This window comes from Cordyceps fumosorosea (genome assembly GCF_001636725.1).
Source record: "Cordyceps fumosorosea ARSEF 2679 chromosome Unknown scaffold_38, whole genome shotgun sequence".
Lineage (NCBI taxonomy): Eukaryota > Fungi > Ascomycota > Sordariomycetes > Hypocreales > Cordycipitaceae > Cordyceps > Cordyceps fumosorosea.
In genome coordinates this window covers 44,729-57,651 of record NW_017387338.1, presented here as the reverse complement: position 1 = coordinate 57,651, position 12,923 = coordinate 44,729, and the positions used below count along the sequence as shown (strand labels likewise).

At 53.1% G+C, this 12,923-nt stretch overlaps 5 protein-coding genes across 5 annotated transcripts; 3 read left to right on the top strand and 2 right to left on the bottom strand.

Moving 5' to 3' along the window:
- Positions 1-2,654: 2,654 nt before the first annotated feature.
- Positions 2,655-3,783, bottom strand: ISF_08935 (NAD(P)-binding domain protein; the record flags this gene model as incomplete). The annotated part of the gene is made up of 2 exons (XM_018852538.1): positions 2,655-3,578; positions 3,676-3,783. 2 exons carry the CDS (start codon positions 3,781-3,783, stop codon positions 2,655-2,657), a joined length of 1,032 nt encoding a protein of 343 aa, XP_018700267.1.
- An 843-nt stretch (positions 3,784-4,626) lies between these two features.
- ISF_08934 (Aromatic-ring hydroxylase-like protein) lies at positions 4,627-6,075 on the bottom strand (the record flags this gene model as incomplete). Its single annotated transcript, XM_018852537.1, has 2 exons — positions 4,627-5,262; positions 5,350-6,075. 2 exons carry the CDS (start codon positions 6,073-6,075, stop codon positions 4,627-4,629), a joined length of 1,362 nt encoding a protein of 453 aa, XP_018700266.1.
- A 792-nt stretch (positions 6,076-6,867) lies between these two features.
- Positions 6,868-7,360, top strand: ISF_08933 (RmlC-like jelly roll fold protein; the record flags this gene model as incomplete). Its single annotated transcript, XM_018852536.1, has 3 exons — positions 6,868-6,946; positions 7,024-7,155; positions 7,212-7,360. The coding sequence occupies 3 exons, from the start codon at positions 6,868-6,870 to the stop codon at positions 7,358-7,360; spliced, it is 360 nt and encodes a 119-aa protein (XP_018700265.1).
- A 1,105-nt stretch (positions 7,361-8,465) lies between these two features.
- On the top strand, positions 8,466-10,196 carry ISF_08932 (monoamine oxidase N; the record flags this gene model as incomplete). Its single annotated transcript, XM_018852535.1, has 4 exons — positions 8,466-8,649; positions 8,709-8,956; positions 9,030-9,860; positions 9,942-10,196. 4 exons carry the CDS (start codon positions 8,466-8,468, stop codon positions 10,194-10,196), a joined length of 1,518 nt encoding a protein of 505 aa, XP_018700264.1.
- A 521-nt stretch (positions 10,197-10,717) lies between these two features.
- Positions 10,718-12,651, top strand: ISF_08931 (Monooxygenase, FAD-binding protein; the record flags this gene model as incomplete). Its single annotated transcript, XM_018852534.1, has 2 exons — positions 10,718-10,804; positions 10,867-12,651. The coding sequence occupies 2 exons, from the start codon at positions 10,718-10,720 to the stop codon at positions 12,649-12,651; spliced, it is 1,872 nt and encodes a 623-aa protein (XP_018700263.1).
- Between the last annotated feature and the right edge of the window lie 272 nt (positions 12,652-12,923).

Here is a 12,923-nt window from a genome sequence, read left to right as displayed (position 1 = left end):
TACACAGGGCATCTGTCAGGGGACATTGGGTCAGATGACGCTTCGGACAAGGTTGACGCAAGCACGAATCCGACAGTGTTTCGTGACAGGCAGATGGATTCCAGCAAGACGACAGAAACACTTGCGCTCCTCAGCGCAAACGAAGAACAAGTTTCAAACACTTTCAATACGGGAACAGAGACTGTGGAGTTTCTGGACAACATGGGAGCCGCGATTCTGACGGCCATGTCGGGCAACATACGCAGTGCGTCTCCAAACCTCCGAGATACTCACCCGGAGCAACTCGAGCTGGAGCATGTTGAGCACTTCGCGCAAGAGAATGCAAAAAACGCATTTCAGGCAAATTTCGACCACGTGTCTTCATTTTCAGAACTCGTAGGGTTCAACTTGGACCTAGGCGTATTCCCAGGGCTGGATCTTGTTGTTGAGGGTCCAGATATGTTTGACGCGTTCAATTATAATGATACTCTAAGCCCTAACGGATTCTACATATAAATAGCATCTTTACAATCGAAGAAGTACTTGAATTAGCATTGGAAAAAGGGGGGGGGGGGGGGAGGGGGCGCAAACCAGTCCATGTTTCGGTAGTTGCAAGAAACCCCAACTTCCCCGCATGCGATGTATGCACCTATGTACTATCTTTTATCTTTTATCGTGTGGTGGAGAATTAGAAAGGGCATCTCCGAACCCCCGGATTACCCACCTTGCTGGATCTCTCCCCAAAACTTGGTCACCCTTCTGGAATCGTCAACACACAAATGTAACACGGCACGAACTTGCCTGGACAACGCCGCAAAACAACAACAACAACAACAACAACAACAACAACAACAGATCATGGAAGAACAGAACTTGACTCGGCCTGAGAAGCGGAATGATACTGGCGCCTGCTGGACGTGCTTCGACAATAGCCGGCAATGTGATGCAAGCTTGCCGCGTACGTGCCAACCCCCGCCCCGCAGATGGATCGTGAACCTGGCGAGGAGACTGATGGTTGACCTGCCAGACTGCGACGAGTGCTCCAAGCAGCGCATCAGATGTGGCGGATATGGAGTCCGAATACGATGGTCATCAGGCGTCTGGGGCCCCAAGAGGAAACGAGTTGCAAAGTCCAAGGGCAGATATCCTTCCGCCGGACGCTCGCCATTGAACCCTGAAGTGGCACTTTCAGTTGCTATATCTGCCCTGGGACTGCCAGGAGAGGAGAGCTTCTACATGACACATTATTTCCGTACGTGGAATTGTTTCTTCCGCTGTTCCTCGCTTCTCATTCCATATCAACCTGCTCACTCAATTACGGCCAATTATTCGCCATCATGACTTGCTAATGTCGGAAATGTCTAGAAAACATCTCCAGAATAGCGTTGGCCATCGACTACGACACAAACGGATATCGCTCTCTGCTACCAATGGCCATGCAAGAACCCGCCGTGCTCAATGCCGCCATCGCGGTTGCGGCATCTCATTACAGCCGCTGGCAACACACTGCCGACACGGTCTCTCGTAGATATCACCGCGCGGCGTCACAAGCGCTGCACGATCGTTTCATGGCGCGAAGCAATATCCACCGTCAAGACGTCCTGGCCGCCATGTTGCTCTTGGTCTCGTTTGAGGTATTCTCGGGCTCGAGCCGTTGGAAAGAGCATTTTCATGCAATCCGCGGCTGGATTCGGTCCCGCGGCAACTGTTCCGACCTCGACCCTTTTCTCAAAACGTGGGTTTGCCTGCTGGATACGCAGAGCTCACTCAACCTCGGCCAGCCAGCGATGCTGGAGCTCATGCCGTGGCTTGATGCGGCAACGGATGCAGTTGCACAGAATGACTGCGTCGACGCTCTATTTGGCTGCTCCTCCAAGTTGGTAAAGTTAATGGTAAGTGCGCTGTCACAGTCACGAAGCCGAAACAGGAGCCATGTCGGGTCCCAGACGAGACATTGTTTCATTCATCTAGCGCACGTCCTGACGACCATCTTTAGTGGAAGGCTTCCCGGCTGTGCACATCTTCCGGGCACGGTCAGATAACAAAACAACAAGTGTGCGCTCGAGCGGAATCCCTGCAGGAGCAAATTAGAGCAACTGCGATGCCGCCCAGCTCCACGCCCACGGTCAACATTTCCTGTCAGCGGTCCAGCCAGCCGCTTACTGCGATAGGAATGGAGCAGGAAGAACTGCGAAGACGGATTGTGTCTACCGCTGAGATTTTCCGCCATGCCTGCCACGTATACGTATATCGTATTGCCAACGGGCCGGAGGTAGCCCTAACACAAGAATTACAAGAATCTCTGAATACAGCACAAGAACTCTTGACAATGGTTCCTGACGCTCTCGGTCCCGGAGCTAACCTGGGTTGGTGTTTGGTGGTTCTGGGAGCCGAAATGGATCTGGTGCATGAGCGGGACTACATTGAATCGAGGCTGGATGGGCTGCATCTCTTGGGACTCGACAACACCAAAAATGGGCAGAGGATACTGGAAGAAGTTTGGGCGCACAAAGATCTGGTCGTGCAGGGGCAGGCGTCGCCAGAAAGCTGGCAGGATGCCATGCAACGTATTGGTCAGTCACAAATATTGGTTTAGCTAATCAATTAATGCGAATGATATCTGCGTTCTGGCCTTTCACTACTTATTGCTAGACATCACTCCGAAGGGACATCATTTACTCGCGCGCGGCGACCGCGCCGCCTTGGTCGCCTTGGCCGCCGACTTCGCCCCCTCCCCATGCTATATCCAATAGCTTCTCGAGCTTCATGGGCGGTCGAGTTCTCTCTGAAAAGTGCTCGACCAGGTTCAACTCTCCTTTGAGCTTGGAGAAATCGTACGCACCCAGAGCCACGGAGGACCCGAGGTCTGCCAGCAATGTGCTCAACTGATCGACGCCTCCCGGGAAGTGTTCTGTGATGTGCTCGTTGCTGGGCAAGATTCTGCGGTCTGTGCGCTGCTGCAATGCCGAGATGGACTGGTGCTGCACGGCAAGGTTCCTTCCCCGGCTCCTGTTTACCATTTTCACCAGCTCATTCAGCGTGACGGTGCTCGACGCGGTGGTCATAACAAGTGGCCATGTTTCCAGTTCGAGGGCGAGGGCCGTGTATCTGGCGACATCCTTGGTATACGACGTGGCCATCTTGACCTCACCGTCTCCTGGGATGAGCGCGACGCCGTTGGCCGCGTCGACGAACAGGTGCAGTTCCCTGAGATGCGTCGAGACGTTGGGCATACCAAAGTAGTCCATAAGCATCCCAGGATATATGTAGGTGAACTCAAGGTCTGTCTTCTCTAGCTCGCGCCTGGCAATGGTATGAAACCGCTTATCCGGGTAGGGAAGGACATGGCCCGGGAGGTCGTAGTCGATGTTGAACTCGGACGGGATGAAGCGCTTGACGCAGGGCGCTCGCTCCGCGGCTCGGATCAGCCTCAATTGCGAGTCGCTTGCAGCTCGAAAATCCAGCGCAAAGGCACATATGACGGTGTGGCAGTTGTACTTGACGAGAACCTCGGCCACTGCCTCCTCTGAACTGTAATCAGTCTGAATAATCTGGGCCTGAGGCTGGGCGGCCAGCGAAGGCATGGTGTCCGGCGGCATCTAGAATATGGAACCAGGTATTAGTTGGCTGCGTTGATTCAATAGCTACAGCTAATCCCAGATGGCAGTATTCCTCATGCTATAGGTAGAAACTAACCCTTCGTGAGAGGATATAAACCTCGTACTGCCCAATTTCTAGAATGGACTCGGTGATGAGCTTGCCCAGATCACCAAGGCCGCCCGCGACAAAGACGACGCCAGGCATGATTGTGTACAGGCTTGGGAGATGAGAAAATCTTTCTTTTTCACGAAAAAATTAAACTTTCCGCAAGGGGTGATATCGACAGCCCTCGGTCTACCTAACGTTATTGTAGCCAGGGCTTATAACGTTGTGCTAGAGGGCAGGAGCCGGTTAGCAAGTCCTGGGCAGGCAGATGGGGTAGCTACTGTAGCAGAAGAGCTATACAGACGCTATCCATATTGCAGTTGCTTGACCTCGGGAATATTTTTTGATTGGCCGCAAGATGTCGGACAACTAGTTGTATGGAACCTGGGACGATCTCGCCAATAATAATGCAGACAAACTGAGAGCTCATCCCGACTGCTGCATGATGGTGTCTTGGCGACATCCATGTCCACCAGCGGAGCGAGTTTGGGTATCAGCGCAAGTCATACCTAAAAAGTTAAATAAATAATTGTGACCAAAAGCGCGAGTACAATCAGCCAAGATGCCCACTTTAGTCCTTTCCGATGTCACTCTCCAAGGCCCTGTTCTGTTGGGAGAGGGCCGGGCTTTGTCTAATTGACGTCTAGAGTAAGCTGCTAAAGCGAACTTCCGGTAATAGAAAGTCATACATGCTGCTAACAAACATGACTCCGACATACAAGGATGCGAATAGTGTTTAGTTTACGCTTGCAGTGCTCTCGATTTTGCAGCTGCGGATGATGTAAAGTATTGCGACGAGTAATATGCCGACAGGGGTAAGGTAGCATCATCACACCGAACGGACAGAAGATGCGGCTAATCCTTTATACATGGAAGCGACACAAGTATTCGCATTGCATTAAGTAAAGACGTTGAAAAGTAATACCCCAACTCGTTCACATTTTACCTGATGGCTATCTTGGCAGGGCCAACCTTTCTGCTCTCTAGGTTGTAGTCGCCTCCCGCAGGGAGGGCTAGTTCCTGGATACTCCCTGGCTTACCAGACTTGACATCGGCAGCCAAGTCGGCAAAGTGCTCCTCGGATGCTCTTTCGATGTCGTACTCAATCACCCACTCCGGTCGTGGCAGATTGAGAGCCTGGGGGTTCTCCAAGATCTCGTCGCCGTCAAAGTCAAAACTGTGGTACCCATCCCGGACCGTGATGGAGGCCATGTGCGTGACGTGCGAGCGGTTGAAGCGAATCCTCTCCATCACGCGCAGGGCAAGAGGTACGTCGCCCTCGGCTCGCTGCAGGCACACGGCGAGCGCGACGCCGTCCTCCATCGCCTGGGAGCCTCCCTGTGCAGAAGTGGGCAGGTGGCAGTGCGCCGCATCGCCAATGACCACGATGCGCGCCGATGGGCTCAGCCACGTATTTAACGGATCGCGCCATACCAGCTTGTAGTCAACGATGTTGGTCTCCGGCGTCGCTTTTACGACTTCAAAAAGTCTCTGCTCGAACCCGCCCTCGGTTAGGCATGCCAGCACATCCTCTCTCCTACCCGGGAATGACCAAGATTCACCAATGTCTTCCGTGTCCTACGTATGACCACTATTAGTAGGTTGCGATGGTGCGGGAACCGGCTCTTGCGCAGCATCTTTCTTTTAAACTCGCCGATGGCCTACCTTGTGCGTCAGGACCCAGCCAATGTCCTTGCCATGATTCCAGGTATATACGACCATGTGTAGGTCTTTTCCCACCCACAGTTTCGTCGTGTCCGTGGTAGGGTCGCAAAACACCTCCAGGGCTGGATTCTTCCGATGTTCTTGCGTCAAATTAAAGTGTGCGCGGAAGATGGCGTATCCGCTCTTGACCTTTGTATCGGGAAGGCCAAGAACCTGCTGGCGAGAAATGGATCGGGGGCCATCAGCAGCCACCACAACATCCGCAGTGAATTGCCTTCCACTGGCCGTCACAACTCCGGGCTTTTCCCCGTCGACGTACTGCACCACGCGGTCGCCGTACTCAAAGGCCACGCCGAGCTCTACTGCATAGTCGAGCATGACCTTGTGCATCTGACCCCGGTGGCCGCCATACTGCCTCCAGAAATGGTGCGGCTCCAGAATCCAATCCTCCTCCCAAATCATGGTTCCATCAGCTTTGCAGTACTGCAGCTTGTCTCCCTGGTTGATGCAGACCTTCATGAGGTCACGGCCAACGCGGCCGGCCTCCCAGGCCTCGATGATGCGTCCACCGTTGGGGAAGAAATCGATGATATCGCCGTAGGCAAGACTTGTAGGGTAGGTTTCGATGACGGTGACTTGCATGCCGCGTCGACGGCATTCAATGGCTGCCGTCAGGCCACCAAAGCCGGCGCCGACGATGAGGACGTGTAGGTTCTGCTCAACCATGGTGTATGAGTGGCAAGAAGGGGTAGTAGGACGTAGTAGTAGGATCCGGCGCAAGCTCTCAACGCATCGATTTACGTTGGGGTTTTAACATGCAGCTATCACTACGGTCAAAGGCGGCCTTGCCATTGAACACGCCATGTTAAATGCGGACCTAGCTCCTGTGGCTTGCGGTCCCCCATACCTGCTTGAAGACACGCGGAGGGGGCACAATGTAATGGTCGAAAGGGACCCGGAAAGGGTTCCCGCCCACCCTGGAAGAATGTACCCCTCACGGTTCGGGGTTGCGGGGTGCTTTCTTCCAAGAATAGCGGTTTAATACCTGATTGGCTGATCGCTGGGACAATCGACTGCACCAGCCTCATCCGTATTAGGGTATGTTGTGACTGTAGAAATGCCGTTAGGGGTAGGAGGTGTATGGTAGGTATAGGGTAAGTGAATAGAATTGCCGCCGTAGTTATGAGACTCCCATTTGCGATTCCACTTCATTCTTTCTTGGCTGACCTAGGTGCTCTACGTTGCCTAGGTGCTCTACGTTGCCTCGATGCGCGAACTTGCACGCGTTTGGAAAGGCAGCCAAAGGCAATGGACTCGATGTTATCAAGCCGGATTAATAGACTATTGGCCCTAATCCAAAGGACCGAATTATTTTCCGTCCGCAAGCCAGAGACCTCAGTTATAACACGAGACCGGTGCCCTTCACCTCTCGGATTTCCTAAAGTACATTAATCCTCAAGGTCCAAGCCAGCTTAATTCCATTTTCAGCTCGAAAGAAAGTCAACCAACGTCCTCATCATGGTTTTCGAATGGCAGGATGAGGGGAGGTTCCACCATGTGCCTAAGCTCACACCTGGACCTCCTAATGTTTACTTTGGTACGAGCCTTGCGCAGCCAATTTTTCCAGAAATGGCTGAAAACCGCGCCAGTCTGCTGATACCATCTATGATCTAGGCGATATTTTCTCGACTGCCTCGAGTGATGCGCCGAATCCGCTGACCGGTTCGTTGTTTCTGCTCGAGAAGCTGGAAAACCCAGAGCCGGCTCCGACGTACACCTATGATGAGAGCGGTATTGTGGTCAAGGGTGAGTCCGCCAGTTCCGTGCACAGAGATGGCTATTAACAATTCGTCACATCGCAGGCGAGTTACACGTTGTGGATGAGAAGGGAAACACTGCGAAGCTGTTGCCCGGCGATACCTTCTTTATCCACCGTGGGAGTACCATTACTTTCTCGACCCCTCGGTATGCCGTCGCTTATAAGGTAGCAGCTCGTCGTCAGGCTCATTAAAGGTCGAGGGTAGTGCAGGATTGTGATGTTGGCAGATGCTTCCTGTGGTGTTTGTGAGAGAGATGGAGTGTAGGAACATGTGCATCCATACTTTCAGCATGATGAAGTCTCCCTAATATATACGCTCCATCAAGCATACCAAGGCGCAACTTGCAGAGTGAAGAGTGCTCACAGTCGCTGGCCCGAAGATTTCTTGTTGCATAATGCGAGCATCCTCAGGGACGTCAGCGAAAGCAGTGCTTCGGGCGAGATGCCCCTTCTCAAGTATGATGAGCACGTTGCCGGCGCGATTGCAGGAGCGAACTTCCAAATAGTAATCATCCTATTTCCTAGCGTCAGCTATTTTTTTTTATTTCTTACTTTCATTCCACTTCAATGTTCTTCTGAGTGTAGTGCGCCGTGTAAGTTTCTTCAAGATGTGATTGGGGGGCTCACAATGGCTGCTTAATACCAGACTTACATCCGGTTGCCGCGCAGTGATGTACGACGGTGCTATCGTTAGTGGCCCTGTAATTGGATTTTTCGTAAAGTGTAGTTCTTGCATTAACGCTTGATCATTATATCCCCTCACTTGAGATGTAGCACTATAATACTGATGACAACTCTTTTTAGGATAGGGATGTCCACGTGCTTGAGACCTGTGGCCACTTCAAACAGTTCGGGTACATTCAGAAAAGGTGGCTGTTATTGCGGAATCTGTTGTCCAGGGAATCCCGGTAAATCCCCATAATATTCCGTTTTCCGTTATCCAAATATGGAAAGAGCGAGCAGTTCACAGCTCCACTGTAATTGGCTGCAATTTTCCGTCTTTGCACCCTTTGGCTGGCGGGAAAGTCGCAAGGAAGAATAATTGTGAGAATCAAAACGTAGGGTAGATGGTTATAAGCAGTCGAAGGCATGGCAGTTATGGCAAGACAGAATCTTCTTTCAGCTCATCGACTCTCCTACTCGGATACCTCTAGATTCTCAGTTTTTCACAAAGATCAGAGAAGTCGAGACGTGAGGGACCAAGGTTGCGGATTCCTTGGACATACGAAACAACAAGCGACGCTATCTATAAATCAGCATCGCTGCAACGCCACCAGGCTTTCCCAGAATCTCCAGCATGGCAAACTCTGCGGGTGGTTTTACCTGGACACCGTCGGCTGGGCGCCGTAAAGGTCTCCCGACGATTGGTGCCGTCCAGCCTCCAAGTTACTCTCCCCAGCCTAGCAGTAAGGTGCACGATGTCATTGTTATTGGAGCCGGTTATGCTGGCCTAATCGCCGCTCGAGACCTGGCGACGCAAGGTATGCTTCGAATCATGCCTGTTCCCAATCTGGTATCATACCTGACAGCCACGCAACAGGCAAGACGACGCTGCTACTTGAGGCCCGCGATAGGCTTGGAGGTCGCACGTGGAATGCAACCATCAATGGGTTCAATTACGAAATGGGCGGAACTTGGGTTCATTGGCATATGCCGCACATTTATCGCGAGATTTCGTACTACGGCCTACACAACGATTTCATTGTCACCCAGAACCCCGGCAGCAAGGAAGACTACTTCACAGCCACGACGGGGAGCAAGCAGCGTAACATGTCGCACGAGGAAGAGGTAAGAACTCAGGAGTGAATATTTTCTTCAGAGTACGTGCTATTGGCAGAAACTGACAAAAAGTCATGTATAGGCCACCATCGCGGGGCGAGTGCTGCGGAAGTTTTGCAATGTGGACGGCGAGGATCTTAGACATTCCTGGAAATACCCGTTCGCTACGGACCAGTCGCAGAAACTCATGGCTCAATGCGATAAGCTATCCTGCAAAGACCGCCTGGAAGAGATCCGCGACCAACTTTCGCCAGAAGAGCTGAGCATCTTGGAATCCCAGCTGCTTCAGATGGGAGGCAGCTCTCTGGAAAAAATCGGATTGCTTGGTGTCCTCCTCTGGTGGTCATTAGGCTCTCATACTCCAACAGGGCTGAACGACATTGCGCTTCATACTAGGCTGCGGAGTGGACAGAGCGAATTGCACCGACGCATCTTTGAGCACGCAAAGTCTAGTGGAAACCTCTCCTACAGCTTCCAGACCCCTGTCCACCGCCTCGAGGACGCTGACGATATTGTTACCGTCACGTCTAGAGATGGACAGGTGTGGAAGGCAAAGTCGGTCATCTGCACCATCCCTCTCAATGTTCTGCCGTCCATCGACTTTGGGCCACCACTTCCTGCGGACAAGCTAGAGGCAATACAGCACAAATCAGTCAACAGGTGCAACAAGGTCCATGTCGACTTGAATGGCCCGGATTATTTGTCGTGGACATCGCTAGGCACGCCTGGAAAAGGTCTAGTCTCGGCGTTTGGGGATCACTTAACCAATGCAAGCAACTCTCATCTCGTGTGTTTTGGGCCAGACCCCGACACGCCTCTGGGCATTTCCCTAGACGACACTGAATCTATCAAGTCCGCAGTCACCCACCTCTTACCCAAGGACAAGCAGGAGGAGGTGATTATTAACCGAATTGTATGTAGCGTGCCACGCATGCATATCATTTTGCCGTGGTACCCTCTCACAAGACGTGTCATTGCTAACGACGCCATCTAGGTCTCCCACGACTGGAACGACGACGAGTTTGCAAACGGCACGTGGTGTTTCATGGAGCCGGAGGCCACGACAAAGTATTTGCTGGCTCTCCAGCGGCCACACGGCAATATCCTTTTTGCCAGCGCCGATTGGTCAGACGGCTGGCGAGGCTGGATTGACGGAGCTGTCCAGAGCGGGACAACAGTGGCAAAGACAGTCATACTCCAGAAAGGTTACCCTACACATGCTGCTTCGGTGGAGGGGAAGGTAGGCTGATCATATAATAAAACTAAGTATGAGAATATAAAAGAAAGAGTTAATTACTTTGACTTTTTTATAACTACTATATAATATGCCCAGATACTATGCTCTACAAAATATTTATCTATCCCAGATATGCCTAGAAAACTTGTTAGTATTGGGAGCATCAAGCAGCCTGGTTTTAGATGTGTGTCGGGGTCATTGGCCGCACAACATACACGAACTCTAACCACGGTTGAAGCTCGTTCAGACCGCTAAAACACGTTTTAATGCCTCGTATCCAGATCCCCTGGTCTCAGGTGCATTAGCGACTCGTCAATTGAGGCAAATGCCAACTACGCACAGGCGCGACTGAGTTGCAACTAGGCTCGGCCACTGCCGTCCGAGCCCAGAGCGCCCTGAAACAAACCATCAATGCTGAAATCGAACATGGGTATAAAAGGAATCTCTAGAAGGGAATTGGATGAGAATACTTATTGGAGCCATGATGCAACTTGTCGCGTCATGGAACTACGTCCTATTAATGCACAATCGTCATGGTGACCAGATGCCAAGTTATCATCGTCGGCGCTGGTCCAGCGGGCCTTTGCCTTGCGCTGGCACTGGCCAAGTTCAACGTGCAGGTTCGTATTTGTCATTCATGCAACTCAATACCGGCCACGAAAACTTACCTACCCATTCCCAGACTGTTATACTGGAAAAGGAAACTGAAGTCACCTTAGACCCGAGAGGAGTCTACCTCACAGGCGATGCAGTCCGGATTCTCTATGACCTCGGCATTGGCGATGAGTTGGAATACGTCGGCCATGCAGCGGAATCCGTACAGATTCATCGCAGCTCATTCAACGCGCCATCCTTCCTCACGCTGAAGGCTGGTGCCACCAATGCACTCCAACAAGCGGTGCCCGAAGGCCTGCTGCAGATGCAGCCTCGTCTGGAGAAGGCACTGCGCAGCAGGATCGAGGCCTCGTCGTGCTGTAAGCTGCTGACCGGCTCTACCGTCATGGAGCGGGTGAGCGAAGAGCCGCCGCGCATCCAGTTTCAAGATTCGTCCGGCGCAACCCATGAGGTGGAAGGTCAGTGGCTGGTTGGTGCGGACGGCAAGGCCGGTGTGGTGAGGAAGAAGTTTCTGGAGCCGAACGGCATCAAGCAGGAAGCCGGACGTCATTTTTATGACGGAACCAGCATCGCGGCCAACCTTCAAATCTCCCTGCCAACACCAGAGTCTCATCCCGAATTTGCACTCTGGTCCCTGGGGTACACGCCGGAGCAAGTGTACGACTTGTTCTGGCCCAAAGGGTGGCACTTCTGCTGTCCGCCCGGGCTGCCGACCGCGGGGGGACGCTTCGGCCCGCACAGCGAGCGACTCTGGCGGCACGAGTTCCGATGCGACGCCGAGATGAGCGATGGAGAGACGGAGACGACTTTCTGGCAGCACATCCTGCCGATGGTGACCATACAGGAGGATCGGGATCGCGGCACACAATTTGGCAAGGCCGTTCAATATCCTCGCGACTGCATCAGCATCCTGCGCTGCCGACCGTATCACTGCACTCACAGGGTCGTGAACCGCTGGTTCGACAAGCGCACCATCCTCATCGGCGACGCGGCCCACGTCTTCCCCCCCTTCGCGGGCCAGGGAATCGCCAGCGGCTTCCGCGACGCCCACCAGCTGGCCTGGCGCCTGTCCGTCCTGGTCGGCCGGTTCTCGCCGGACAAGCCCGCGCCTTCGTGGGCGGAGGCGCTGCTGGAGTCGTGGGCGCGTGAGCGGCGCCACAGCGTGGACATGACGGCATATCTGTCCATCAGCCTCGGCCAAATGTCCTCCGCTCCGCCGAATCTGGTGGCGCGGCTCGGCTACAGGACCAAGGCGCGGATGGACCGCTCCGCGCGGCTCTCCAACGCCATCGATCCGCTGGTTCGCGTGGAGCGCCTGGGCATGACGGATGTCCGGGGAGGATTTTTCGCCAGCAAGTACCGTGGCGGCATGCGCCTGGCGCAGATCTACGTGACGCAGGCCAGCACCTGCGAGGTCCTGCTGTCGGACTGCATTCTCAGGGGCTCGACTGCCATGACGCTGCTTGTCATTGGCGATGGGCGAGGGTGCGGGACCAAGATTTCACAGGCAAAACGGGCCGTGGAACAGGCGTCTCTGCCCCCAAGCGTACTCGGCACAGCTTCGATCGTGGTGTACAGCCCCAGGCAAGATGAGTCGGGTGAGCAGGTCAAGGGCGCCTCGACCGAGCCATTTGAGCTGTATACACCACGGCAATTCGACGTGATGGCGCCCGAGTACAGGCGTTGCGGAGGGTACGATACCAAGGCATACGTAAAACGCGTGGGAGAAAAGTCTAGCTTTGTCATCGTGAGGGCGGACTTTTTTGTATATGCATCGGCAAAAAACGAAAAGGAGCTGGCCAAGTGCCTGGCTTTGCTCGCTAGCCAAGTGGGAAAGGACGCGACAAAATAGCATAGAATATCTGTAATTAGACATTATTTATTATCTATTATTATCGGGGGAATTCATGTAGTGTAGTAGAATTTAATGACTATTCTTTTATTGGACATAACACCAGCGCCATGTCACCATGTTCGTTGTGCATCCACAAGCGGAACCTCCCGCATCTTTTCAAGTCCCCGACTGGTCAAGTACTCGATACTAGTAGGCGGGCTATTGCTCCTTGTGAAGCAAGTGCCGGCCTACATCGCACTACACAAGTTTTAGCTGATCAATTTCACAAA